A 26,607-nucleotide genomic window follows, 5' to 3' on the forward strand; every position below is an offset into this window, starting at 1 on the left:
ACAGGGGCTTGGAGCAAGCTGCTCCAGGGGAAGGTGTCCCTGCCTGTGGCAGGGGTTGGAACTGGATGAGCTTTAATGTCCCTTCCAACACAAACCAGGCTGGGATTCTGTGATTTCTGGAGCATTTGAGCCTTAGTGTACAGGAGCTGGTATCTCCCTGTACTGATGTTCTTGTGCTCACCAGGCCCAAAGATGGATGGGACCCTTTATGGACTGCTATGGGGCCACATCCCATTCTCCACAGGCTCTGGGAACGTCTCTGCATGGCCTGTACTGAAAAAGGCATTTCTGGGCTCCACTGTAGGCCTTTTCCCATGGGAAAGCTGGACTGGTCTGGGGCTGTGAGGAGCAGGACCAACTCGGCTCAAACATGGGGAGACGCAGTCAGAGGGGTGCGCAAAGTCCCACTCCTCTGCCCTGGTCTCTGTTACCAGCACCAGAAGTTGGCTGGGTTGTTTCCTACCCTAGGGATTCCTTATCCACATCTGGAAGAAGGAAAGGGGATAAAGAGGCTACTGAGTCCTAGCTTGGTGGTAGCTGTGCAGCGAGGAGGAGCTGGAGGTGGTGAGTACCCAGAGGAAGAGGCAGCTTGTGCTGCTCCCAGGTGTATGGCTCTTAGGTGGGAGACCAAGACTCTGTTTTCCCTGAGCTAAAGGGAAAGCAGAAACTCCCAGTCCCTATTTCCTAAATCCAGCCTCCCAGTTGCTGTTCCCACACCACCTGCCTCTCTCCTGCACAGGGAATGGCCCTGAGGAGGTGGATGGGATTTCAGCCTTCTCTGGTGCCCCCTGCAGTGCCCAGAGCTGCTGAGGGAGCAGCAGCAGCTTCAGCCAGAGCTGCCCTTCCATGGGGTGGGAGCAGGGGAGTCCCTCGTGTGTCCCCCCCCTTCCCGGGCTGACCTCACGTGTCTGAGTGGCACCTGATGCTGCGCAGCGCTGGGGAGCGGCTGCCTGTGCTCCGTGGCTTTTTATGGTAAGGAATGTCAGAGCATCCTCATCAGAGCCACCGTGGCAGCCAGCACCACCCGGCACGGCTGAGCTCCTCACACCCCTGCGGGAGCTGAGACCACAGAGCCCACTGGGGGCTGAGCCCCCTCTGCCTCCCCACTGGCTTCCTCCAGGGCTCCAAGCCCCCTCACTTCCTGCCCTGCTCTGGCTGCTGGTGAATCCCTGACAGGCTGGAACAGACTGGGGATGTGTCTGATTCCAGGGGTTTGGGGCTGATCTCTGATGGTTTTTCTCAACCAATGGTTTTGGGGGCTGGAGCCCCAGTTCTCTATTTTGTGTTGGTCTCTCCTGCAGCGGGCCATGCTGTGGGGATCTGCAGGGTCTGGTGTGTTACCTGCACTGACTTACTCTGGGGTAGCAAAAGGGGTTTGTCAAACCCTGCAGGGACAGTGACCAGCTCTGCGTTCCCTCCAGCCCCCAGGGCTGCTGTGGGTGCAGTTTGCAGCCTGGTACAGCAGATGAGGGTGGGAGGCTCAAAAGTCTCAGCCCCAACCCCTCTTTGGCTGCTTATGAGACCAGGGAGCAAATTTGGCAGAGGAAGTGTTTGAAAACAGAACAAAACCCCAGACGAAACCAGCTTCTTCAACCCCGTGCTAAATCCACATGCTGGACAGCTCACATCAACCCATGCCCCTCAGCTCCCTGCCCACGGCTGGCCGTGATGGGAGCTGAGTGCAGCCTGTTTATGTTCCAGTTGCATGCGGATTTATTAAGCTTTAACTGGGACAAGGGGACTTGTAATGTTCATTTAAGATAAAACCTCCCAGTGGAATGGACCAGGAGCCTGTCCCTGCTCAGCTGGGAGGGGGCAGGTCATGATGTGCTCGTCTTGTCCATCTGGTATGTTGTTATTCAGGGCACAGTCGCTTACCATGGTGGTTTTGTGTTGGCAGCAGTATCTTGTGCTTGCCCTTGAAGGGCTTCTCAAGGCGTGGGCTGGGTGGAGCAGCGTGATGGCTTCCTCCTCAGATGAACAGAGGCAACAGCAGATAAGCTGGAGGGTTCGTTTTTCCTCTATTCCTGTAGTATCCTGTAATGATCCAGCAGTTGATCCAGGCTTCTCTGCCTACAAATGAATAAGGACCAATGGATGGGGGAGGATCCATAAAACAAGGAGAGCAGTTGCTTGTGGCACACTGCAGAGACCTGTGAAAGCCCAGCCCTTGCTGAACAACCATCACAGAGCCCCTTCCTGCTCCTGTGTGAGGGTGAGAGCAGCATGGGGTGTGTTGGGGGGATTTGGGATGCAGGAGGGAGGAGTGAGGTGCACCCCCAGGCAGAGCCTGCCCCAGCCCAATGTCACACTGGTGCTGCTGAGCAGTGACCAGAAACAAGCCAGTGCCCAGGTAAAGGGGATGCAGCGATGCTTTGGGCTGGGATTGGGGTGTTCTGAAGTGTGTCCTCAAAACGGTCACAGGGATGGCCAGGCAGCTCTAGAGTTGTTGACAGGGGAGGGCAGGACTCCATTTCCTTCCTTTGTATGTTTGTTCTCTACTGTTCTCCTTACAGAATCCCAGACTGGTTTGAGTTTGGAGGGAGCGTAAAGCTCCTCCAGCTCCACCCCCTGCCACGGGCAGGGACACCTTCCACTAGAGCAGCTTGCTCCAAGCCCCTGGGTCCAACCTGGCCTTGAGCACTGCCAGGGATGGGGCAGCCACAGCTTCTCTGGGCACCCTGTGCCAGCGCCTCAGCACCCTCACAGGGAAGAGCTTCTGCCTAAGAGCTCAGCTCAGCCTCCCTTCGGGCAGGTTAAAGCCATTCCCCTTGGCCTGTCCCTACATCCCTTGTCCCAAGCCCCTCTCCAGGTTTCCTGCAGCCCCTTCAGGCACTGGAGCTGCTCTCAGGTCTCCCCTTCAGGAGCCTTCTCTTCTCCAGGCTGCCCCAGCCCAGCTCTCTCAGCCTGGCTCCAGAGCAGAGCTGCTCCAGCCCTCGCAGCATCTCCATGGCCTCCACTGGCCTCGCTCCAACAGCTCCACGTCCCTCTTGTGCTGCTGCCCCAGAGCTGGATCAGGACTGCAGGGGGTTCTCCCCAGAGCACAGCAGAGGGGCAGGATCCCCTCCATGATCCTGCTGCTCACGCTCTGAGGGTGCAGCCCAGCACACAGACACAACCCCCTCCACACCCATCCCCTGCACTTGGCTTTTCTCTGCAGGAGGCTTTTGCCTTTCAAACATTTTTCCCCCACTGAGTGTTATTATAAGCAGATCTTCCTGTCCCCATGCAAAGGGCCATAAACCAGCCACTGCCTCATATCAATAACCATGATATTTAGTCTAGGACTGTTCCCAGCATAAGTCACCGGGAGCAAGTGTATAAACAGCACCATTACTTAGATCTGCATTTATCTCCTCTGCTCAACCCTTCCCAGCCAGGGCAGACACTGAATCAGACACTCAAACACAGCCAACAGCTCATCTTCCTCCTGCCCTCACCCACCTCTGCTTGGCGAGCTGATGGATCCCCCCCCAGCCCTCTCCTGGACACAGTTCTCACCTCTCCCTGAGGATGGAGACATTGTCCCACACCACCCCTGCACTGCCCAAGGACAGGGGTCCCTGTGCTGGCATGGTTGGGGGTGCAGCATCCCCCATCTGCTCGATGCCATCCCAGAGGAGGCACTGACCCTGCTCCCCTCCTTGCCCTCCCTGGACCTGTTTTCCTATCACACGTGGCTGCACCCACAAATCTCAACCTGAGATGCTGCAGGGCACAGAGTCACAATCTGCTCTAGGGGAAGGTGTCCCTCACAGGGAAGAGCTCCTGTCTTATGTCTAACCTGAACCTCCCACATTTGTATCCTTGGAGGTAACCCCCATCCTCCACCCCCCCAGCACCCCTCCAGCCTCTCATCCGCTGCAGCCTCTGGGGTGTCTCAGTGGAGCTGGACACAGCACATGGGATAAAGGGCTTTATTGAGGCTTCCCCAGCTGCCTGGGGTCGCCCCCCCAGCCCTGCTTGTCCAGCCCCACGCCATGGCCACGGGAAAGCTTTTCTCTCCTCCACAAGCTCCTTGCTGGGTCTGCAGTGCTGAGCCATGCCCAAGCTGGCTGCGAGCAGCACTGAGCCATTGATGCCCTGCTCCCCTTCCCCTGAGAGCACAACCTCCCCCGTGGGGCCGTGGCTGTGTTCCTCCACCCCACTGGCCCTTGGTGACCTCTGCCTGGGCTGCAGAGCCAGAGCCTCGCATGCACCCAGATGGCCAGGGTGAGCCATGGACAGCAGCAGCACAGGGTGGTGGTGCTCTGTGCTCTCAGCACTCCATACTTGGGCTATGGATATGTGTTCCAGCTTCCAGCCATGGGCAAACCTCTTTGAGCCACAAACCCCGCAGCCCAGGCAGCACTGGAAGGTTTCTGTCCTGATTTCTGTGTTTCCTTCCTGGATTTCCTACCTGAGCCAGGTTTTTGCCTATGGGGCTGTGGCCAGTGGTTCCCTGGGACTCAGCTGCTGAACTGGGATACAAATGAACCAAGACTTCCCATATGTCCCTAAAAGTGCACCCAGCTGGAAGTTGTGTTGGTTGGAGGAAGCAGAGCTTTCAAAAGGCTCCAGGTGTAGATGCAACTGGGTGTAAGTCCATCTGTAACAGAGGAACACATGAGACACGTGAGTTTGATCTCTGCTCTCAGCAAGTGCACGGTGGAAGCAAATCCTGCCCTTGGCTCTCTGCTTGGTTGCTTGCTGAGTCTGTAGTGAGCACCATCACTTTAACAGGTACGGTATCTGGGTGCATTTGAATGAAAAAGGGAATGTTCTGATGCATTTCAACCCAAACCAAAGCCCATCCCCAGGCCTGTGATGCTGCAGGACACTGCAAAGCCATGGGGTGGGAAGGAGCTCTGCTAGGTGATGCTGAAGGGGATGCAGGAGCCATCATCTTCCCGCTGCTCTCCCACCAGCCCTGCTTTCCCCCAGGGCCGGGCTGGGCCCGTGCAGCGCAGGGAGGAGCGGCCGCCGCGGGTCACCTCGCTGAGCTCTGCCTCCAGTGTGCTGACCGTGTTCGTCACCTGGGCCCTGTGCCCCTCGTGGGCTGGCTCCTGGTGCAGGAGGCAGGTGAGGATCTTCTTGAAGCCCTTGCGGAAGCGCTTGGAGACCAGGGCGTAGACGATGGGATTCACGCAGGAGTTGGCGTAAGAGATGAGATGCGAGAGGACGCGGAGCACGTACGTGGCGTGATTGAGGGGGAAGTACCCGAACCAGACGCAGAGGATGAGCAGGTGATGGGGCAGCCAACAGAGGCAGAACAGGACAGCTACAATGATGATCATCCTGGTGACCTTCCGCTTGGCCTTCTTGGCCTCTGACATGTCTTGGAGAGGGTCCACAGACCTCCACAGGTAGTGAATAGTCCGCACGTAGGTGAGGCTCAGGATCAGCACTGGGATGATGTAGCTGAAGATGAAGGTGCAGATGTCCATGACCTTGCGCTGGGAGATCTCCCAGATGGGGTGGCAGACGGTGAGGTTGGCCAGCTGGAACTCCTCGTAGTAGCTGAGGTAAGGGCCCGAGAAGATGAAGGAAAACCCCCAGATGAAGCAGATGGCAGTGAGGGCGTTCCGGGGTGTCCTCAGCTCCCGTGAGTGCAGGGGGTAGCGGATGGCCAGGTACCTGCAGGGGAAAGGGACACGACTGCACTCCAGGGGAGGGCACGGGGAGCTGCTCCAGGAGCGGGTTGGAGAAAGGGCACATGTGATGGATTTGAGCTTTCCAGGGCCATCAGTCACACAACTCATCCCTCAGGGTAGCTGTGCAGCGCAGTGGGGTGAGGAAGAACCTCTCCCCCAGCCCTGTCTTGTCACCCTCTCTGCTCCCTTGTGGAGCAGATGCGGATGGTTCCCTTCCGTCCCTCTCCCAACTCCAGCAGATCCTCGCTCCATCATCAGCCTGCCTGGCACAAGCGATAGCAGCAGTGAGGATATGAAGGCAGTAGCAAGCTCCCATGATCCCCAGGCATGGTGTTCCTCACGCTGGCACATGCTGAAGCCCATCGCCCATCTTCAGTCCTGCAGTTAGCTGGTTCCTTACACCCACGTCGGGGGGCTCATGCGAGCCCCCGTTGCTTGACACCTCTGTTCCCCTCTGTGGGCTGTAGGAGATCAGCCCCTGGCTGTGTTTTGGGGGTGCTGTCCTGGGAGCCAGCATGGGGCCGTGGACACATCCAGCTCTGCTCTGGGGCTGCCATGGCCCTTCCTAGGGGGACCTTCCAAGTGCCATCGTGCAGGTTTCGGGCACTGATGGAGCAGCACCAGGAGCTCCCTGCCTCTCTCTTGCTGGGGATTAGTAACTCACCAGCTCTTACAGAGGAGAGCTGGGGTGAGGTGAGGCACAGGCAGGAGCCCCAGGCAGAGCTTCCTGGCTAAAACCCACCCTGAGCCAGGCTGGGGCAGTCCCTGGGACAAGGGACAGCACCAGGACAGAAAGGGGCTTTTCCCCACTCTCCCCTTTTACTAGCAAAAGCAGAGCCCCAGCTCCAACATCCCAATGTCTGCTTGAGGTTTGCCTGCTTTGCCACGGGCTGTTGGGAGGGTTGAGGATCTCTCCATGCATCCTGGGGCTGTGCAGGGACAGAGCCTGGTTTCTCTCTGGTTTTCCATCCCCTCTTCAGCTGCCAGAGCCTGTGGATAAACCCCAGTCCTACAGCTTCAGGGTCTGAAAGCTTCCTCCAGCTGGGGACAGGGCTCCCAGGGCAGCCTCTCTGCTGGACCCCCTCCTCAGTGCTTGCATTTCCTTGCCCTCATGAACTGGGAAACACTGAGGGATTCCACTGGGAGGTCACAGCTTGGCTCCAGGGGGCTCTCTCCCCTCTTCTGCCTGGGGGGATCCAGAGAAGGGGGAGATTTAGGCTACAGGGAGAACCCCCCCAGCCCCTTTCCTACCTGTCAAGGGAGACGGTGGCCAGGGTGAAGCTGCTGGCATACATGGTGAGGAAGATGAAGAAGTGGACGGCCTTGCACATGAAGGGCCCAAACACCCACCCTTCCAGGGTGTAGATGGTGGCTTGGAAGGGGACGCAGAAGAGGATGAAGCAGAGGTCGGCCACCCCCAGGTTGAGGATGAAGAGGTTGGTGGTGTTCTTCACCTGCCCGCTGCGCAGCAGCACGGCCAGGACCAGGCAGTTGCCCACGGTGCCGATGAGGAAGATGAGGAGGTAGGCGAGCGGGATGAGCACTGCCTCGGGCTGCCAGCCCTCGGCCGAGCTGTTCATAGCCGGAGAGCACGGGGCGTGAGCCGGGATGCACGGGAGAGTGGGGACTGCACCGGGAGGCACAGGAGAAGGAGGTGCACGGGGAGAGAGCAGGGATGGATGCGGAGGAAAAGGGGTGCACGGAGAGGTCAGCGGGGGTGCATGGAAAGAGAGGAGTGCGCAGGGAGAGAGCAGGGATGCACGGGAGAAGGGGTGCACAGAGCGGACAGCGGGGAGCGCACCAGGGATGCACGGGAAACGGGGCGCAGGGGCAGCACATTGGGGAGTGCAGCGGGGATGCGGAGGTAAAGGGGGTGCGGGGGGGGGGGGGTGTGCAGCGCACCGGGATACACGGAAAGGGGGTGCAGGGGGACCCGGTGCCCTTCCTTTCCTCCCGGGGGCCGCTCGGCTCGGCGCTGTCCCTCCCGCCGCGGGGGGCGGCTCCGGGGCGGCCGCTGCCTCCCGGCTCCGCTTCCCGCTGGGATAAACCCCGGCCCCGAGCGACGGCTGCAGGAGCCACCGCGCAGAGCGGGCAGGGGGGCTCGGCCCGGGGCCGGTTTGCTCCGCTGGTGGGGGGTGTAAAATGTCTTCCGGTACCGCGACCCCCGGGAAGGGGCTGGGCAGCCCGAAGGGACCCGGGCACCCGAAGCGGGGAGTCGGGTGGTCTTCTTTATCTCCCCCTTTAACAGGCACTGGGAGAGGGCCGGTCCCACCCCGGGGGTTGCAGGGTTGGTGCTCAGGACCAGGGGTCCTCCCAGACTGTGAGCGTATCCAAATCATCCCGCATGCAGCTCAATCCCTGCCCCAAACACCCCCGAGGTGGGCTCAGGTTTGTGGGGTGGGATCAGGTAATTCACTGCAGAGAGGACAGATCTTTAACACGTGTCTTCTCCTGTCTGTAAACCCGCCTGGTTTGTGCCTTCGGAGCTTCCATGGGTGGAAGTCTCGGGACTGGCCGGTGCAATGAGCTCCCCAAAGACACCCCATTTGGCCCCAGACCGAGTCGCTTTGCTCCTGTGGACAGAGAAGCATTTAATACCTCAATCACACCTCTGACCACCCCGCTCCTCAGCTGTCCTAATGGACGTTTGGATCGCAGCCTGGGGCAGTGCTGGGAGCAATGAGGACAGCCACAGCCCTGTGATGGTCTTGCCACAGGACATGATGTGGAGCCCTTTCACCCCCAGCAGCCCACAGGCAGCCCCACAGAACCTGTTCCCATTCAGCTGCGCAGATAAGGTGGGGAAGCCAACACACCACTTTGGTGTGAGGATGCTCTGCTCCTGATGTTATCTGACAGGCAAGAGCAGGAATCGGGAGCAGAGGAAAGCTCCATCCTGTAGGGCATAAGGAGGTGCTGAGACACAGCAGTGCAGCACTGCCTTCCTCTTCTCATCCCAGACTGGCCAAATGCCCATGAAGAGTCACTCCTGAGGGCTGTGCCCCATCCCCATCCATGCCCATTGTGGTTGCAGGGCCAGCTCATGGGGAAAGTCAAGCCCCAGGGAGCTTTCACCTTGGCTCCTTTTCCCCTCCCATACTCACAGTAAGACACTGGCATCTGGGCTGAACAATGCTCATGGTGTCTTTGGTCTCCCTGGAGCTGCTGTCAGCTCACAGAGATGCCAGGTCTACCCTCACGCTGCAGAGTACTGAGGGAAAACACCCAGTTTCATCCCAACCACCAGCAGCTCACAGCCCGTGATGTATGCAAAGATCAGGAGCAGGATCCCTCATCCAGAGACAGATCCTGCAAAAGAAATTCCTGGCCCAAGATGTAGATGGGTTATTTGGGCAGGCCTGCAGCAGGCTGGGCATTTCCCAAGAGGGGCCAACGGTGCTCCCAGGGGTGGCCAAAAGCAAGAGCAAAAGGCACGCTGTAAGGCTGACAGCCCTCGCAGGGCGCAGGGGCTGGTGGTGCAGGGTGCTCTGTGCGCGGTGGGTGTCTCTGGAGCTGGTGGCCCTCAGTGCATTTATTCCCCACAGCCCTCTCTGTGACCCCAAAGGCAGCTCAGCCCCACCTCCTTGCTGCAAGGCTCTCAACCAGGGCTCTTTGGATGCGGTGCCATGGGTTTGTGTTGCCCTCCTCTTCCTCCGCCAGCTCTGCAGCAGGTACCCACGCACTGAGCCAGTGCCTTATCCTCCTGCTTACAGCCTGCAGAGGAGCAGCAGAGCCTCGTGCCAGCACAGGACGAAGGCAGCGTGGCAGAAACGTGCCTGTGATAAACCTGATGGATGTTCTGCCCTGGGCGCTGGTTCCTTGGTGTGTGACGTGCACATGTTTGCACTGGGGCATCCGAACATGGGTGCTGCAGTGCCAATAGAATCCATGTCTGAGCCACCATGGCCGTGAGAGAGGAGCTGCTGTGTGTAAAACAGGCTTTGACTGACACCTGCTTGATCCAAGAACCATCCTCAAACACTTTGGTTTGGATGGGGGATGATGGAAACCCAGAGCAGCCAGAAGCGACTTAGGAAGATTTGCAATGGAAGGCTGCAGCTTGAGGGCTTGAGTTTTCTTTCTCCCCTTTGAGCTTTTATGGCCTCAAGAGGGAAGGAGAGCTTTGAAATCTGACATAAGGGTCATAGCTAAGCCCTCCGAAGGGGAGAGGAGCCAAAATTGCTGCTTGCTGTAGCATGGCAGCTGCAGACTGATCCCACTGGCCCCAAAGTGGCACAGGCAGGTTTAGGAGGGTGAGTGCAGTGGGAACTATCAGAGCAGCTTGCGATGCTCAGTGTTCTAACGGCTGTGTTTGCACAAGGATTTGGGATAGGTATAGAGAAAGCAGTTCAGTATCTGCCCCTGAAGGGGTATCTCTAAGCTTGGTTCAAATATTTAAACCTCTTCTGCAAGAGGACCTGGTCTGAAATGTTTCCTTCAGGTTTATGCCTTTAAGCAGCTGCAGGGCGGACTTGGGTGCTTTTGGGGCACCAGGTACACAGAGGGGGCAGAAGTGCTCCTGCTGCTGTGCCTGGTGGTGGGAGATGGTGCCCAGTGCTTGGCCTGAGGGAGTTTAAACCACTCACCTAATGGCTGCCCAGCCCCACACACAGATCCCAGCATCGTTAGGGCTGGAAGGGACCTCTGGAGATCACCCAGTCCCAGGCAGGGTCACACAGGAACATATCTATGCAGGTTTGGGATGCCTGCAGAGAGGAGACCCCACAACCCCCCAGCAGCCTGTGGCAGGGCTCTGCCGCCCTCCATGGAAAGTTGTTGCTTGCGTTGAGGTGAAACTTGTTGAGTTTTACTTTCTGGCCATTGCTCCTTGTCCTGTTGCTGGGCACTGCTGGAAAGTGTCCGGCAGCATCCTCCTGGCACCTGCACGCTTGAAGGTGTCATAGGAAGGTGCTAAGGGAAAGAGAAGCTCCCCAGGGCCTGCCGCAGCAGCTGGGCACCCTTTGCTGGCCGGGTACAGCACTGGTCCCAGAGCCAGCGTGGATCTGTTCTCCTTTGCCCCGCAGCAGCCTGGGCTGAGCCCTTCAGGCACCGCCAGGGTTTGCAGGGAGGCTGCAGCCACGGACCTGTCCTCAGCCCTTCCCTGGGATGCTCTGGGGAGCGAAGGTGCCACCAGAGGAGCAGGAATGGAAGTGGACGGCAGAGGAGGGGGCTGGGCAGGGGCGTCAGCCCCGGTCCGGGGGGATGTGCCCGGGTCCCGCTTCACCCGCGCATCCCGCTGGGTACCAGCGCCTCATCCCCGCCCCAGCCCCGCTCCTCCGCCGTCCCATCGGCCCCCGCGCTGGCCGCGCTACCCATGGCATCGGAGCGCGCCTCTTCTGCCCCGGCCCATGATGCAGCGCGGCGGCGGCGGCGGCCCGGGCACAAGATGGCGGCGGAGAGACAGAGTGGCCGAGGCGGCGGCGGCGCGGAGGAGAACAAGGAGAACGAGAGGCCGGGGGGGCCGCAGGCCGGGGACCTCGGCGACAGCCTGGGCCTGGAGAGCATCCTGTGCCGCGGCGGTGGGCGGATGTGGCAGGCTTGGCCCCGTGCACGGCGGGGCGACGTGGCGGCCGCTGTGTGCAGCGCGGGGGCTCGCAGGCCGCGGGCAGGCAGGGTCGGCTCCGCTTCCCCCCGGGGCAGTCGCGGGCGGGCGGCGGAGGCTGCCGGCCCCTGTGCCAAGGCGGCGGCCGGGCCGGGCCGGGCCCCGGGGTGCCGGTGTGAGCGTGTCGGTGCGGGGGCTGCGCGAGCCCGCGCCGTGCCCGCGGGCAGGTTCGCGTCTCGGAGCTGTGAGTTCGTGCTTTGCCTTAGCAGCGTGAGAGCCTGGGGAGCAGAGCTGTGCGCTGCGGGCTGAGGGAGGAGCTGCGGATGGTGGCGCTTGAAGCGGGTGCGAGTGGGTAAAGTAAATCCTAACGGGTAGCGCTGAGGTGGCAAACCAGCTCCGCCAGGCTGAGCCCTTCTCCAGTGTGATGTGGCACATAGAGCTCGTGGTGTGCCTGTGCATGGAATTCTCCTTGAAACTAGTCCAGGTGCACGGCTCCGATAGAGCTGAGCTTTGTCTGGGGGTGAGAGCCAAACCCAAGTTTAGTTTCCATTTAGTTTGTGGCAGGTGTTGTGAAGTAACTGTTGAGTAAGATGTAGATAATGTCAGGAATACCTAAGTTAATGATAAGGTAAATGACAGAAGGGGTATGAATTCAGTGGGTAACTGCACAGGATAAAACAGAGAAAAATCCTAGGTAGACAGCAAGGAAAAGGATTGTTGTTGAGATGTTGTTTGACTTGTTTGTTCTACAAATACAGACTAATTCAGTCTAATAACTTGATGCAGGGTTTTAATGCTTCAGCTAAAGAGACTGTTAAGTGTAATTCTGAGAAAACACTTTGATAGACATCTGCCATTTGAACCTTTATAGTTTCTTTTGGTATAGTAACTTTCGCTTGATGGGTCACTGTATAGTCTGGCTTTGGTTTTGTGGAGTTCTTTTTGAAGCTAAAAAGGGAATTTTGTGATATAAATGTGTCAAGCACAGAGTGGTGGAGGTTTTAGTTCACAAAACAATCTGCCTTGTAAACTGAATGACAGCAGCAGATTTACTAGAACACAGCATGGTTTTCTTTGGTAGCGTAAGAACCTGTGAAGGGTTTGATGGTGAGAATCATGTTTTTGTGAATAAAAGTAGGTGAATAAAGTCAGTACAGGATGCACAGGAGTCAGCAAATACGGTGAAAAATGGAGAGACTGGATGGAAATTGTGGAGTCAGTCAGGCCAGTGCGTTCTGTCATGGAGTACTTGCAGGAATGTGCAGTAAGACTGGAAATGTGTTGGAAAAATCTGTAGAAAACAAGTTCCCCCAACAGCTCTTTGTATGAGGTTCTCTGTATTCAGAAAACAGTTTGTGGAGGCTGTGTCAGGAGGCAGCAGTGATCCTGTTTTTCCTGAGAAATGGGATGTTTAAGGGCAGGAAAGCTGCTCTCTCTTCCAGCTTTGCCAACCAAACTGTGTCACAAGTGTGACTGGGAGGGGGTGTAGTGTAGGGTGGGGAGTTACATTAACCTGGATGTGCCTGGTGGCAGAGCCGATTATGCTGAAAGGAGCTCTAGAAACAGCATGACTGTGGTGGTTGTCTGTGAGAGGAGCTGCTTGTGGTGTGTCTTTGTCCTGGCCTTGATGACAGTCATAAAGCTCTGAAGTAGGCAGTGGAGCCATGAGGTCTTCTGGGATCATCAGTTGTCTCAGCTGTGCTTTTTTTGGGAGGTTTTTGGGTGCCCTTCTTTTTCTCTAGAGTTCCCTTCCCATGTGTTTGGGGTGGAAGGAAGAACTGGTAACAGACTGTGCTGTCAATCTGCCTTAACACAAGCCCCAGTCCTGCAGATCGTGAAGGAGTCTCAGCAGCAGCACGGTTTACGACATGGAGACTTCCAGAGGTACAGGTAAGTACTGTGAGTGGCTTGGAGTTACCAGTGGGACTCAGCTTGCTTCATTTAGTATGTAAACTCACTGTAGCAGGCACAAGAAATGATCCACCACGTAAATACCCCTTCACAGGTTGCTTCATGTGAAGTAACATGTTGTTTTACATGAGATATTGTCAGCTGTGGCTGTTTCACGTAGGAGGTTACAGACTCGCTCTTACTTTTCCATTGCTTTTAAAAGCTTGTTTCTTACCACCTCACTCATAATCACTGCACTCTTCCGAAGCGTGTGTTCAATAAACGTACATAAAGCAAATAGACAGTAAAGGGACCATCATTCTGATTTTTTTTAAGATCAGGAATTATTACGTGTCTTACCTTTCTTGTGTTCTGTTCTAAGAGGGCTGACAAGAAGCTTGGAGAGGGGCTTTGGACAGGAGCCTGTTATGGACAGAGGGGATGGCTTTAACATGCCCGAGGGGAGACTGAGCTGAGTTCTTAGGCAGAAGCTCTTCCCTGTGAGGGTGCTGAGGCGCTGGCACAGGGTGCCCAGAGAAGCTGTTGCTGCCCCATCCCTGGCAGTGTTCAAGGGCAGGTTGGACACAGGGGCTTGGAGCAGGCTGCTCTAGTGGAAGGGGTCCTGCCCATGGATGAGCTTTAAGGTCCCTTCTAACCCAAACCAGTCTGGGATTTTATTAACCACTGGTTTACAGGTAGTTCCTGAGCTATTTCTTACCATATGTCATATGGAGTTCTTAGTTGTTAAAATGTTGCCTGTCACAGCCTTTGGTCACTTATTTTTTCCAGTTGTAGAGAGCATTAAACAGAAACCAAGTTGTTCTTTGGCCAGACTGACTTAGTTCCCTTTTCTTTAGGGGTTACTGCTCCCGTAGGCTGAGGCGGCTCCGGAAGACTCTCAACTTCAAGATGGGAAACAGGCACAAGTTCACTGGGAAGAAAGTGACTGAAGAGATTCTCTCAGACAACAGGTACCGTTGCTGCATGGAATTGAGCACTCAGTACATCAGTGAATAGTTTCTTTTCAGTAATTCCTTTCCATGTGGGTGTGGTGGAAAACTGTTCTCTACAATGTACTCAGAAAGGTTTCTTCTCAGAGATACCTCCTTGCAGTCTCCCAGCCCTTCCGGCTAACTCCCAGTTACATCCTGGGCATGACATGCTGTGGTATGGAATACCTCTTTGGTCAGTTTGGGTCAGGTGTCCTGTCTCTGCTTCCTCCCGGCTTCCCCTCCTCCCTGGCAGAGCATGAGGCTCACAAAGTCCTTGGCCAAACCAAAACATCTCTATCAGCTTGTTGGTGTTAATAAAGACAAAAGTTCAGGCTGCAGTGTGGGGGGGAAGAGGCACTGCTGGGATCCTGCTTCATCATGTGAACAAGTGGGAGAAGAGGGAGCAACAGCAGCCAGTTCCTTCTCATCCCTCATAGTTGCTGAGTGGGTTTTTCCATAATCAGTAAATCATTTTGATACTGCAGAAGAAATGCTTCTTCAGACCTGTTGTAAGGTGGCCATATGGATGCTGAGAACATAAATGGGGCAGCCAGTGAGGGTGTGGTTGGAGACATATCCCCTTTGAATAGAAATAGTGCAAGTTTTACTTTGGATTTTCCAAATCTGGCGCATTCCTTCTCTGATAAAATATGTGGAGAGTAGACAGGATCTTGGGCTAATTTCCTACCTTTTAGAAGAACTTGAAATGTCCATCTTGTCTTTTCCTGTGGGGAAAAGAGGGCAGGATGCTCTCTTCACCTGTGTTGTTAAGAAGCCAGATGCATTATAGCGTTAGCTATAGGGAGAGCAGATGTATTTACATATGTTGAACCAGTTCGAAGAGCAACCTAAAATCATCAGTCCCTTGGTAATGTCTGTGGTGCTACAGAATCATCAAATTCTCTTCCTCAGTTGGGTAATTACATTTCTGCAGGGAGAAACAGAGTAGAAATCAGTGAGAAATAACACAACTTTGTGTGCTTAAGAGGTTAAGAAATAAAAACATCCACCTTTTATTAACCAAGCTGAAGTTTTGCTCCCAAAGTTTGCAGATGTGATGCAGGGATACCTGTTTCAGTGGCATCATTTTGTCATTAAACTTCCTCTGCAGGTATTTGCTGTTGATCCTGATGGATGCAGAGAGAGCCTGGAGTTACGCCATGCAGCTGAAACAGGAAGCAAACACAGAGCCCCGCAAGCGGTTCCACTTGCTGTCTCGCCTGCGCAAAGCTGTGAAACATGCTGAGGAGCTGGAGAGACTCTGTGAAAGTAACCGAGTGGATGCCAAGACAAAGCTGGAAGCTCAGGTAAAAACTGATCCTTGGATCTTTCACAGCGAAAGCTGAATAAGAAACCTTTGGATTTTGGGTGAAGAGATTATGCCCATGGCAGGGGGCTTGGAACTTAATGATCTTAGGGTCCTTTCCATCCCTAAGCATTCTGGTAGATAATCCAGATTGACTGATTCTCAAACTGGGTAATGTCTCCCTTTGAATAGCTTGGATTTATGTTAATGAAGCTGCTGGAATTGCAGAAATAACCGGTGGCACCAGCCAAGATGATTATAAGATCAGTATATCAAACGATTGTCCTTGCTTTGAAACTTTTTAAAGTAAAAAGAATTGAGAGAGGCTTAAGATGGTGCAACACAGCCTAAGAAACTATGGTTATTTATTGAGTTATTTGTTAAATGCCTTAAAGTAGCCACTTAGGACACAAGACTCATGGCTTCAGTTCCTGGCACACAGAAAGCAACTGTGTTAAGACACAGCACAAAACCCCAAAAGTTCTTTGGCATCAATAGGCCATGTTGATTGCCTGACAAGCCAGAAGCATCTTTGCTTTCATCTCCATAGAAATGTAGCAGTGTCAGTTAAAAGAAGGGAAGGTGGGTAGCTGGTAATCCACAGTCCAGACCTGTTGTTTTCTGTGGGAAGACCAGATGAAAAGGACAGGGCTTAGTCACTGACTGTAGGCATCACAGCAGCCCTCATACTCCAGGTTGTACAAACTAGGCTGTTAGTCCGGGGGAGGTTAATTTGTCCTTGTGCTGTCTGCAGGCATACATGGCTTACCTCACAGGGATGCTTCGTTTTGAACACCAGGAGTGGAAGGCAGCAATGGAGGCTTTCAACAAATGCAAGTGAGTTCCTCCCACTTCACCAACTTCATTTAGTAAATAGTATTGGACCAGTCTAATAAGTTTATGTACAGTATGTGGGAGCTGCTTACACGTAACACCGAGGTACTACTGAAGAAATAGCATCCTCCAGAGTAGAGACAAACTCTTCCCTTAACATAGCCTCTCATAAATGACAAATTCTGCAGTGTTAATATTTATCCTCTGCTGTAGGACCATATATGAGAAACTGGCCAATGCTTTCACAGAGGAGCAAGCTGTTCTGTACAACCAGCGTGTGGAAGAGATCTCGCCCAACATTCGCTACTGTGCCTATAACATTGGTAAGGAAAGGGGTTACCTCATCTCCAACACAGAGCAGGGCTTGTTCATGTGAAAGGAATAGTGACTTGATAGTTAAATACCAATCTAAGTGACACTGCAGCGAGTCCCTAATGCTTTGGGCAGATTCTGCATATGTTCTGGGTCAGTTTAGCGGTGGAGTAATGTACTTATTTTGCAGCATGTGGTTTTGTATAAAAGGATAGAATGTCAGTTTGCAGGAGTTTGCTTATAAAGTCAGAATGAAATTGCAGATTTATCCCCTTTGTCCCCACATTGCCAGTATAACACCTATTGATGAGCTTTCCTATATTAAAGCAATTGGTGAACTCAGATGTTGGTTTGTTAATTCTCTCAGGTGACCAATCTGCCATGAATGAATTAATGCAGATGAGACTGAGGTCTGGTGGCACAGAAGGCCTTCTTGCAGAAAAACTGGAGGTAACTTATTTGCATGGTTCAAGTTGAAACAGTATCACTCTGAGCATAAGTATTGCTGCAGCGCATCATTCAAGAGCTAAAACACGTGAGAGGAAAGCAAGCAAAGCCCTGGGCTCTATGGGAAACCACAATTTTTCCTTGGAGCAGCCTGGTCTAGTGGAAGGTGTCCCTGCCCATGGCTGGGGGTTGGAAGCAGATGATGTTTAAGGTTTCTTCCAACCCAAACCATTCTAGGATTTAGTCTATAATTTCAAAATGGTCAAGGGTAGTATGAATTTGAGAGGCTGGATTTTGGCTACCTGAAACTTCAAGCTCCTAAATTCAGTCCATTCTGTACAGGCACTGATTACTCAGACTCGAGCAAAGCAGGCAGCCACGATGAGTGAGGTGGAGTGGAGAGGAAGAACTGTCCCAGTGAAGATAGACAAAGTGAGGATCTTCTTGCTGGGGCTGGCTGACAACGAAGCAGCAATTGCTCAGGTAACCCAGAAGGCATCTCCAGTGCTGGTGTTCTGACCTTTATTATCTTTCTTTCAGTGTGCAAGATAATATGTGATACTTCGACCAAAAGCTTTGAATAATCTTTCTTCAAACTTGAGGTTGGAAGGCTAAAAGTGGGAATACTGACTGTAACCCAAAGCTGAAGTCTCAGTTGGGGATAGCACCCACAGTCTAGTAGTAGTAGTAGTCTGAGAGATCTGTACTGCCCAGAAGTGCTACCTTTCAAGTGATAACCATTATTATTTGTAAGTCAGTTGGATATGAAGGTTACAATTTTAAGAGTAACTGGGTTTGGAGTTGCTGTTCTAATTTCTCTTGAGTATCTTGCTGAAATGCTCCAGCTTCAGAGCACTCAGAAGAGATGTGTATGAATCATGTTTTTTCAGCACCAAAAGCACTTTGCCAGGTGAAGCAGGTGCTGTGAGATCTACAGCATTCTCTTCTTGACTTATAAATCCTCCAAAGCAAGAGGAGGATTACTGAATGTCAGGATGCGAATCATCCTCAAATGTAAGCTCTGGAGCACTTGCAGTGGCACATACTATGTGTGTCTTGCAGCCAAGTTTTCTGCATGGGGCTTTTTACCTTGGTGCCCAGAGGATGTATTTTGCTTCCCAGTGGCTGCATACAGGTAGTGAAAGGATCTTTGGTAACAATTGTTACCACTAAAAATGTTTTTCAGCATCAAACCCCATTTATCACCAGAAGAATGATGACAATAAATAGAACTTTAATAAGAAAATGAAGGCCCTGCAGAGGAATGAGGCTAGAGGCTAGGAGCCAGAGACAGTGTTGGGAAGATAGTGCGATTACAGTAAACTGGTTATGGTTGAGGAGGAAGCATTGATGTTTACCAGTCTTGTCCTAGTGTTCTGAATTGGAAGGTGCTGTTTGTATTGTTGGTAGGTAGTACACTGGTATGACCAGCAGGTGGAAGTGTAGCTTAGGCTTTAGTGTCCCCTGTCAAATGTGCCCCCTGCCAGGCTAGCAGTTAGAACTTTTCAGTTTTGCCGCCCTCTTTGTCCTGTAAAGCTGTGGCAGAACAGTGATCTGGATTTGTTTTCTTCTTGCTTTGTGTTCCTTGGAGGCTCTGACTAAACACAGGAGTTTTGTGGAACCAGCTCACAACCAGCAATGGTGAGAGCTAAGCAGGCAGCAGCAGTATTTACATTCCTAGAGGGGTAAAACTTGGCTTTTTGAAAGCAGTGGTGTCAGCTGTGGTGGGCAGCCCAGCCTTAGCTAAATGCACTGTGGTTCCTGGGATCTTTGGCTAAGGCAACCTTCTGCTAAGGTTGAAATCCTGACTTCACAGCAGCTCTGCTCAGGGTTTGATTAGGAGCAAACACAGGTGGGTGTTGTGAGTAAAAATGCAGATTCTCAGTGGAGTTATGCCACTGCCTTCAGCATATTGATAACAGAAACAGAACAAATAAGCCAAACTGGAATTTGAATCCACATTTTGCCCAGGGAAGTTGTGAATGCTCCATCCCTGGCAATGTTCAAGACCAGGTTGGATGAGGCCTTGGGTGATATGGTTTAGTGTGAGGTGTCCCTGCCCGTGGCAGGGGGATTGGAACTGCATGATATTAAGGTCCTTTCCAACCCTAACTATTCTATGATTCTATGATTTAAAATTACTCATGTTAGCCCTTGTGTAGAATTGAGTGCATGACTTCCAGGGCCCATTGACTCCCACCAGGAAGAAGGGAGAAGGCTAAAGGGCAGAGTGATGGAAGGGTGCCCCTGTCTGGTATTGCCTCAAGGATTCTGTGGGCATCTCTCTGGTAACCAGGACTGCAGTAAAATGGGTGGTAATAATGTTCAGAGACGATCCACAATGCTTCAGAACAAAGGAAAAGTAGGAAGTGAGCACTGCTGGGCTTTGAAGAGTGGGTTCAGTGAGATCAGTTCCCTTGACCCCTTTAAGAAGAACCTGTGCTGTTCTATCAGGCCACTTGAATCACCAGCCACAGCACTTGTATCTCAATTTTATGTTCTGCTATCTCCCAGATCGAACATAGGTGTATTTTTGCATAGAATCAGCTTAACCTTGGGAATTTTCGCTTAGAAAGGAAAGCCTTTGTTTCACTGCATGGCCCAGCCCTTTCCCAGCCCTTTCCCTGTTGTGCTTGACTGATGATCCAGCTCTGTTTTCATTTTTGTACCGCGCAATTGCTGTGCTACTCTGGGTGAGGTTGAGAATGCTGTCAGACTCGTCCCTGCTTATTCTGAGCAGTCAGTCCCACCTTAAAAGTGGCAGCAAATCTTGCAAAAAAAAAAAGCCTTCATCTCAGGTCAAAATACCTGAGGCTTTGTGAGGGAGTAAAATTAACATTCCTTAATGGCTTTGCGAACCTGAGAAGAGCAGAGACTGCAGAGCTCTGTGGAAGATAAACAAGCAAGTGTGGGTTTAGACAGCTTTTTCTTCATCTGGACAATTGCAGATTGATTGCAACAAACTTTATCTTATGCTGTTACATGATGTGGAAGTGATTTAACATAGTGCAGGTACACTTTAATCCCTCCTTTGATTGCTTAAGGTCAGGGTTTGTTTCTGGGCAGTTTCCTCTTACTGACCTTAAGCAGGGGAAGTTCAGGTTGGATATGAGGCAGAAGCTCTTCCCTGTGAGGGTGCTGAGGCGCTGGCACAGGGTGCCCAGAGAAGCTGTGGCTGCCCCATCCCTGGCAGTGTTCAAGGGCAGGTTGGACCCAGGGGCTTGGAGCAAGCTGCTCTAGTGGAAGGTGTCCCTGCCTGTGGCAGGGGTTGGAACTGAATGATCTTAAGGTCCTTTCCAACCCAAGCCATTCTATGAATCAGTAAAAGCCTTATGATCCCCATCTGGTTACCTTCTCAGTCCCTTGGATGGAAGTGGAGTTTGGGTTTGGGTGCACTGTTTAATTGTGTACATGATATATTAGTTCATCAGGCAGGGCTCAGGCTTCAACTTGCTTTTCAGAAGTTGTTTTCCAGTTTTGGCTGTGGTTCAGAAAGCCAAAAGCAGCTTTGTTTTTTGACGGAACTTGTGGTGACAGCAGAAAAGCTCTGGGTCACTCCTGCTATAAACTGCAGGCTGACTTAGAAAAGTGCTTCAAACAAGCAAATTACTGAGCATTACTGGAGTGGGAGTGTAGAAAAGATAATCATCTACATGTTGTTACCACATGAGAGGTGAAATCAGCATAACAAGAGCAGTCTACATTGACAGCTTGCCAGGTCAGTAATACTCAGCTGCTCTTGTGGTGCTGGGCCTTTCCCACAGTGCAGTCCAGCCCCAGCTGCTGCAGGGATGAGGTGGTCAGAGCTGTGTGTGATAGGCCTTCAGAGCTGCTGAATTCTCAGCACTGACCATGTTCCCCACCATTTACCCCCTAGAACGTACTGCAGACAGGTACAGATTGGGGTTCTAGCTGTCCGTGGCTCTTGAAGCCATAATTTGGGAGAAACTTTGTTTAATCTCAGTTAATTCTTGCATCATGGGATGCAAAAGACAGTAATTTCTGATAGACCTGTTTTGTCTTTCCTTTGCTCTTAGGCAGAAAATGAGGAGACAAAGGAGCGTTTGTTTGAGTCTTTACTCAGTGAGTGTAGAGATGCCATCCAGGCTGTCCGTGAAGAGCTGAAACCCGACCAGGTAAGCAGCAAACAGCAGTGGTTCTGCTTTCAAAACACAGCGTTCCTTTGGGACTAATTTGTTACTGTTGAGCTTGCTTAACAGTAAAAGTGACTGGGATTCCTGGAAGAAAAAGGCACAAAAGAGTCAATACCTTTGAGTTTTATTCTCTTCAGAATTGGAGAGAGTGAATAGCAATGTGAAGCCCTCATTCTTCTGTCTGGAAATCTGTTCTAACTCCCTGGTTTACCCAACCCTTGAGTTGTTTCTGATGTTTTCAGTAAATTGTGCACTTGTTTGTCCCCAATTTCTGCAGAAGCAGCGGGAGCACTCTCTGGAAAATGATTCTGGGAAGGTGTCCAACATCCAGTACTTACACAGGTAATAGTCAAACGTTGCTGCCTGTTCTAGTGCGAAGAAGCATGGTCTTATGTCAGGGTTTTATTTCTGTTTGGTTTTGCTTTTATGGTTTTTTTTTGTTCTGGGCCTCTCAGTCTCAAAGGGTGACTGTATGGATAAGGATCTGATTCATGCAGCACTGAAAACATTTTACTTAAGACTCATGTTGACCTTTCACATGGGATTTTTTCCATACTAGTATCAGCTTAGACTGGGGGGGAAGTGTTCTCAGAACAAAGAGCAATGTCTGAGTAGTTCTGCTAATGGCAGTCTCTGCTAATGGCATTTTATCTTTCATCTTTTAGTTATTTGACCTACATCAAGCTGTCAACAGCCATCAGGCGCAACGAGAGCATGGCAAAGTCTCTGCAGAAGGCCCTGCTGCAGCAGCAGCGGTCAGAAGAGGATGGCAAACGCATGCCACGGCCTCAGGACCTGATCAGGCTTTATGATATCATTCTGCAGGTAGTGCTGGGAAAGCAAATCTTAATTCTTCATATTAACTGGAGAACTTTGGTACAAGAAGCTGTTGTAGGAAATAGAGCCCATGAAGTCTGAAGAGCAGCTGAGTACCTACAGTAGAAGATGCTCAACATCTACATGAAACACAAAACCCCTCTTCTAGCTGTGAACAGAAAATGCTCCTAGAATGGGTGCCTTTGGTTGTACACTCTGATGCAGTTTATAACTAGTTTTTCTGACTGTTTTATACAGCACCCTGATAGCTGCCTTTAATTTCTGCTGGCCAGAGAAAGTAGCAGCTACAACTACTGAAAATGTTCTTCATAAACAGTTTTTCAGTTTCTCACATAAGTTTTCTCTGTGGGAGCCTGTGGCTGAATCAGTTGTGAATGGGAAAGGGAAATGCCTTATAAAGGAATAACTTCATGTGAAATCTGAGGAGTCTTTGTCCTAATTCCTGTTTGTGTCAGGAAATCTGTCCTGAGGGCAGACTTGCACAAGTTTCAGTGGGTGTCCTTCAGAAGGTTAGAGTGCTGACAATTAAAAACTGGAAACTATTTCCATGGGAGTGTACTGTTGACTTGTTGAAAGGGGCAGCTTTCTCTTACTCCAGCAGATTCCAGAGGAAAACAGTGCCTGTGTTTGTTACTCTGACTCTCTTTTGCACAGAACCTCGTGGAACTGACACAGCTTCCTGGCCTAGAAGAGGACAAGAACTTCCAAAAAGAGATTGGATTGAAGACACTTGTGTACAAGGCTTACAGGTGACTTAGAAGCAGCCAGGTTTTCTTTAGCAGGCATTAATATCTTCAGAGGTTGCTATTCCAAAGCTGTATGGGCTGTACAGGACACTGATGCAGTTTCCTCAGCCCTGTTGTGAAATGAAAACTGGATACTAAGGGGAAACTGCCCAGTGCAACTTCACAATATCCTCTGTTATCAACAGTTTGAGTTGGCAGGAGGTGTGGGTAACAAACATGTCAAGGATCCACTATTGTTGCAGGTGTTTCTTCATTGCCCAGTCCTATGTCCTGGTGAAGAAATGGAGTGAAGCTCTTGTTTTGTATGAAAGAGTGCTGAAATATGCCCGTGAAGTTCAGTCAGGAGCTGGAGCTTACACAAACAGCTTGAAGGTAGGATCCCAGTCCTGGGTGTAGGAGGGAGCTGAAGTTTATGAGCAAGCTCTGTCCTGGTATTTATTGTCAGTTAAGTGCCAGACCATTATAGTTCAAGACTGATCTTTAGGGAGAATAATACAAGTGTGACTTCTTGGCTCATTGTAGTAGAGACTTTCTATGAGGCGGAGAGGCAGACATCCCGACACAGCTCCATAACCATTTCCCACTTCTTCTCGTGCATTTTCTATTACACAACTTCTGTAGTGCCTGAAGGGCTCTAGCTTTGCCTCTTCTGGGAAGGCTTATCAGCACCAGGACTTAATCTCTCAGTTCTTGCTTTATCAGCTTTAACCTTTGTCCTAAGTCTTAAACTGGTATATTTCAGGCTCTCTGATAATTGCCTTTAATGATCTAGGAGTTGCCTGATGTTCAGGATTTGATCACTCAAGTCAATGCTGAAAAGTACTCCTTGCAAGCATCAGCTATACTGGGTGAGTTGCACAATTATACTGGAGCTTGAACATCTTTTCATTCCTCATACTTCATTTCTGAAGTTCCAAATGTTTTTCCTCTTCACTCTGATCACCTTGGAAGATGTTTTCTCACCCTCCCAGTTCTAGGTTCTTCTAGCATTGTGTAGTGCAGCTAGACAGGCAGTGACCAGATATTTGGCATCTTGCTTCCTGCCCAGAGATATGAAAACACTTCTTGAGGATGTGCACCTGATTGGTAACCTCAGAACACTCTGTTTAGGGTTTATTTTTTAGGCTACAAACAAGGCCAGCTTGGATGGGGCTTGGAGCAGCCTGCTCCAGTGGAAGGTGTCCCTGCTGGTGGCAAAGGGTTGGACCTGCATGAGGTTTATGGTCCCTTCCAACACAAACCAGTCTGGGATTCTATGAAGTTGGCCTTACTCATCCCAGTTCTGCCCAGCTGGGAGAACTGCTGTGAAAGGGGAGTAGTGATGATCGGTGCCAGTGCTGACCAGTTTAACAGAACTTTGGGGAATGGGTGAACTGTGTGATTCTTGGGCTGTTGTTTTTTGCTGTGCCTGCTGCTAAACAACCAACATAAGTAATGGATTGTCTTGTCTTTCATTGCCTAAATGTTACTTTAACAGACCCCACTAGGGTCTTTCATCATCTCCTGCTTTGCGCTTAACTCAGAATCTGTGCTTTCAGGAGCTTCTCACGCAATGTGGAGGAGCAGCTTTCCATCACTGGAGAGCTGGGCTGGCTGTAGATCCTTTTGGTCTAGACAGCGAGTTGATTCTAGTGAAAGTGCTGTCTTGTGTATCCCAGAAAGTAAAGCTCATAGCTAAGCTTAGGGGACAGCTGGGACAGGCTTACTTTGAGCCAAGATCTACCCTCTTATTCTTACCAGTTTTTCTTCAATCTTCCAGATGCAAATGATACTCATGAGACTGAGTCTCCATCACAGGTCAAGGATGGCAAGGTAAGAGCTGAGAGCTCAGACAAATTCCAGTAGGGTCCTTAATGACCATCACTTTAAGCTGTTAACCTGAATGTCTCTCACAATCGGAGCAGTTTCCTACTGATGGGATTTTGGTCATGACCAGTGTATTTAAATGACTTTATTGGACTTGTTTTCCTTCTGCAAGTCCTGCAGGTGGGTGACACAGTGGGTTCCTTGGATAGGAGCTAGGCAGCTGCTTGCAGCTTCTAGTGTGGCATCTTTTGATTTTATTTAGCTTTACCCTGTGCATGGGAAGGTTTTCCAGAGATCCTGCAGTGATGTTTTGACAGGGGTTTGAATCATTTTCAGGGACCTAAAGGAACTTCAGCTTCTGTTGTCTCAGTCCCTGCTTAACCCCAACCCCTTTTGCTTGTTTGGCTCTTGTCATCTGTGATTTGACATGTGCTTGATTTGTTTTTCTGCACTGGTCTCTTTCAGCCTCTCTCAGAACGGTTTGAGACTTTCTGTCTGGATCCTTCTCTTGTCAGCAAGCAAGTCAGCCTCGTGCACTTCCCTCCAGGCTTCCAGCCCATTCCATGCAAACCCTTGTTCTTCGACCTGGCCCTTAATCACGTTGCTTTCCCACCTTTGGAGGACAAGGTGGAACAGAAAGCCAAGAGTGGCCTCACTGGATATATAAAGGGCATCTTTGGATTCAAAAGTTAACCAGGACCCCCTGAGGAACAGAGGTTTTATCCTGTATTGAAGGAAAAGCTCCAGCAGGTTCTAAGGACACAAATGTCTGCATCTGAAACCAACAAAGGGAAGTTTTACCATCTTCTTCCCTGTGTTCTGTGTCTATGTCTGTGCACTTACATTCTCGCCCGGTGTATTAAAGACAAAGCAGTCTCTTACATGTACACTATCAATAGCTGAAAATAATCTGAAGCACAGAGAAATTCCATCCTGCTTGGAGGAGCTGGAGCTTGCTTTGTGACTGGTCAGGGCCAGTACACATCTACTTACCATGGACCAGGGCATAGGTACAATTTGATTCCTCCCTCTGCCCCATTATTTGACACTATAAATTGGTATTTTGGTCTAGAAATTGGGGTGTGATGGGGAACCAGAGGCAAAAGTAGGTGCGGAACTAAACCAGAAGGGTGAAGCTGCCTACAGGACAAGAAACAGTAGACAACGGGATAACTTCTTTTTGGCTCCCTGAAGTCTCTGTATTGTTAAACAGAAATGACAAAATAGAGCTTCCTTATGGGTAAGGATGGCAAATACCTTCCCAAATGTTAATGGTTACCCCAGTTTTGGTGGAGTATAACCTAAATTTGTACTCTGAGCCAAAAGAATCCTCCTTTATTTGATACACATTTTGTTAACCCCCCAGATATAACCTATTCCTGCAGGGCTTTTCCTGGGAAACCAGCTGATGGGTGGCTTCAGAAGTCGCTACTTGCTCTTCATGGGAACTTGGGTCTCTCAGTGTTCGTTTTGTCTCTGATCTAAACCTTGCCTGAAAACAATAAGGCCTTTTTCTGGAGTCCACTTGTTGCTTTTTTCTCTCATCCTCAGGCAGGAAATACACCTGAAATGAGGAACTGGCAACAAGAGACCAGAAGGTTTTTTTAGTGATGGATCTTCTCTGTCGTGCCACACAGCTTTTTTATAAAGCACCTGGGTGCTCTGATGAAAGGCACTTTCACAATGGGTAATTCCATAATTGTGATCAATGAAATGGGAAAAAACCGCACAGCACATGGGCAGAACTGTTCCTGAATAAAGAATTTGGAAGTTTCCACCAGCAGTGGTTGGGTTTTCACTTGCTCTGTGGCTGGGAGGGGAAGAAGCAGTTTGTTGTAGCTGCATCAACTCCTCTGCACCAGTTGTCTTTGTGGTGTTTCTCCATTTTAGGCACTGGAGTTCATAGGGGTGGAAAGCAGAGCTGTTCTAAATGATGGGGTGGTTGTTGTCATGGGAATTTTCCCTGCAAGGTGCATGTCAGATGAATGGGGGGAATGAACACTTCCCATTATTTTAGTCTGAACATTTGCTTCTTTGTTCCGAGCTGAAGTGATTTGTGAGTTCTCAAAGTACAGAGCAGCTTTCAATAGGACTCTGCTCAGAGGTGA

General features: G+C 51.2%; 2 protein-coding genes across 2 annotated transcripts; one reads left to right on the plus strand and one right to left on the minus strand.

Moving 5' to 3' along the window:
- Positions 1-4,372: 4,372 nt before the first annotated feature.
- On the minus strand, positions 4,373-7,296 carry GALR2 (galanin receptor 2). Its single transcript, XM_057414594.1, has 2 exons — positions 6,885-7,296; positions 4,373-5,616 (listed from the first exon to the last, which is right to left on the minus strand). The coding sequence occupies exons 1-2, from the start codon at positions 7,211-7,213 to the stop codon at positions 4,851-4,853; spliced, it is 1,095 nt and encodes a 364-aa protein (XP_057270577.1). The 5' UTR covers positions 7,214-7,296; the 3' UTR covers positions 4,373-4,850.
- Positions 7,297-11,019: 3,723 nt separating this feature from the next.
- On the plus strand, positions 11,020-26,274 carry SRP68 (signal recognition particle 68). The gene is made up of 16 exons (XM_057414593.1): positions 11,020-11,134; positions 12,999-13,065; positions 13,923-14,036; positions 15,169-15,364; positions 16,118-16,200; positions 16,411-16,520; positions 16,877-16,959; positions 17,299-17,439; positions 20,994-21,092; positions 21,388-21,452; positions 21,776-21,935; positions 22,602-22,696; positions 22,936-23,065; positions 23,466-23,541; positions 24,453-24,505; positions 24,965-26,274. The coding sequence occupies exons 1-16, from the start codon at positions 11,020-11,022 to the stop codon at positions 25,190-25,192; spliced, it is 1,815 nt and encodes a 604-aa protein (XP_057270576.1). The 3' UTR covers positions 25,193-26,274.
- Positions 26,275-26,607: the final 333 nt, after the last annotated feature.

This window comes from Pezoporus wallicus, unplaced genomic scaffold (assembly GCF_028554395.1).
Source record: "Pezoporus wallicus isolate ANWC-B61680 ecotype Strahan unplaced genomic scaffold, APGP_CSIRO_Pwel_v1 contig_7787, whole genome shotgun sequence".
Classification (NCBI taxonomy): Eukaryota; Metazoa; Chordata; class Aves; order Psittaciformes; family Psittacidae; genus Pezoporus; species Pezoporus wallicus.

Coding starts and splice junctions, on each gene's coding strand:
- GALR2 (XM_057414594.1), bottom strand. CDS start 7,213: ATGAACAGCTCGGCCGAGGGCTGGCAGCCCGAGGCAGTGCTCATCCCG. Junction 5,617..6,884: donor GCCACCGTCTCCCTTGACAG/GTAGGAAAGGGG, acceptor TTTCCCCTGCAG/GTACCTGGCCATCCGCTACC.
- SRP68 (XM_057414593.1), top strand. CDS start 11,020: ATGGCGGCGGAGAGACAGAGTGGCCGAGGCGGCGGCGGCGCGGAGGAG. Junction 16,960..17,298: donor TTCTTGCAGAAAAACTGGAG/GTAACTTATTTG, acceptor CATTCTGTACAG/GCACTGATTACTCAGACTCG. Junction 23,066..23,465: donor CTTACACAAACAGCTTGAAG/GTAGGATCCCAG, acceptor TTAATGATCTAG/GAGTTGCCTGATGTTCAGGA.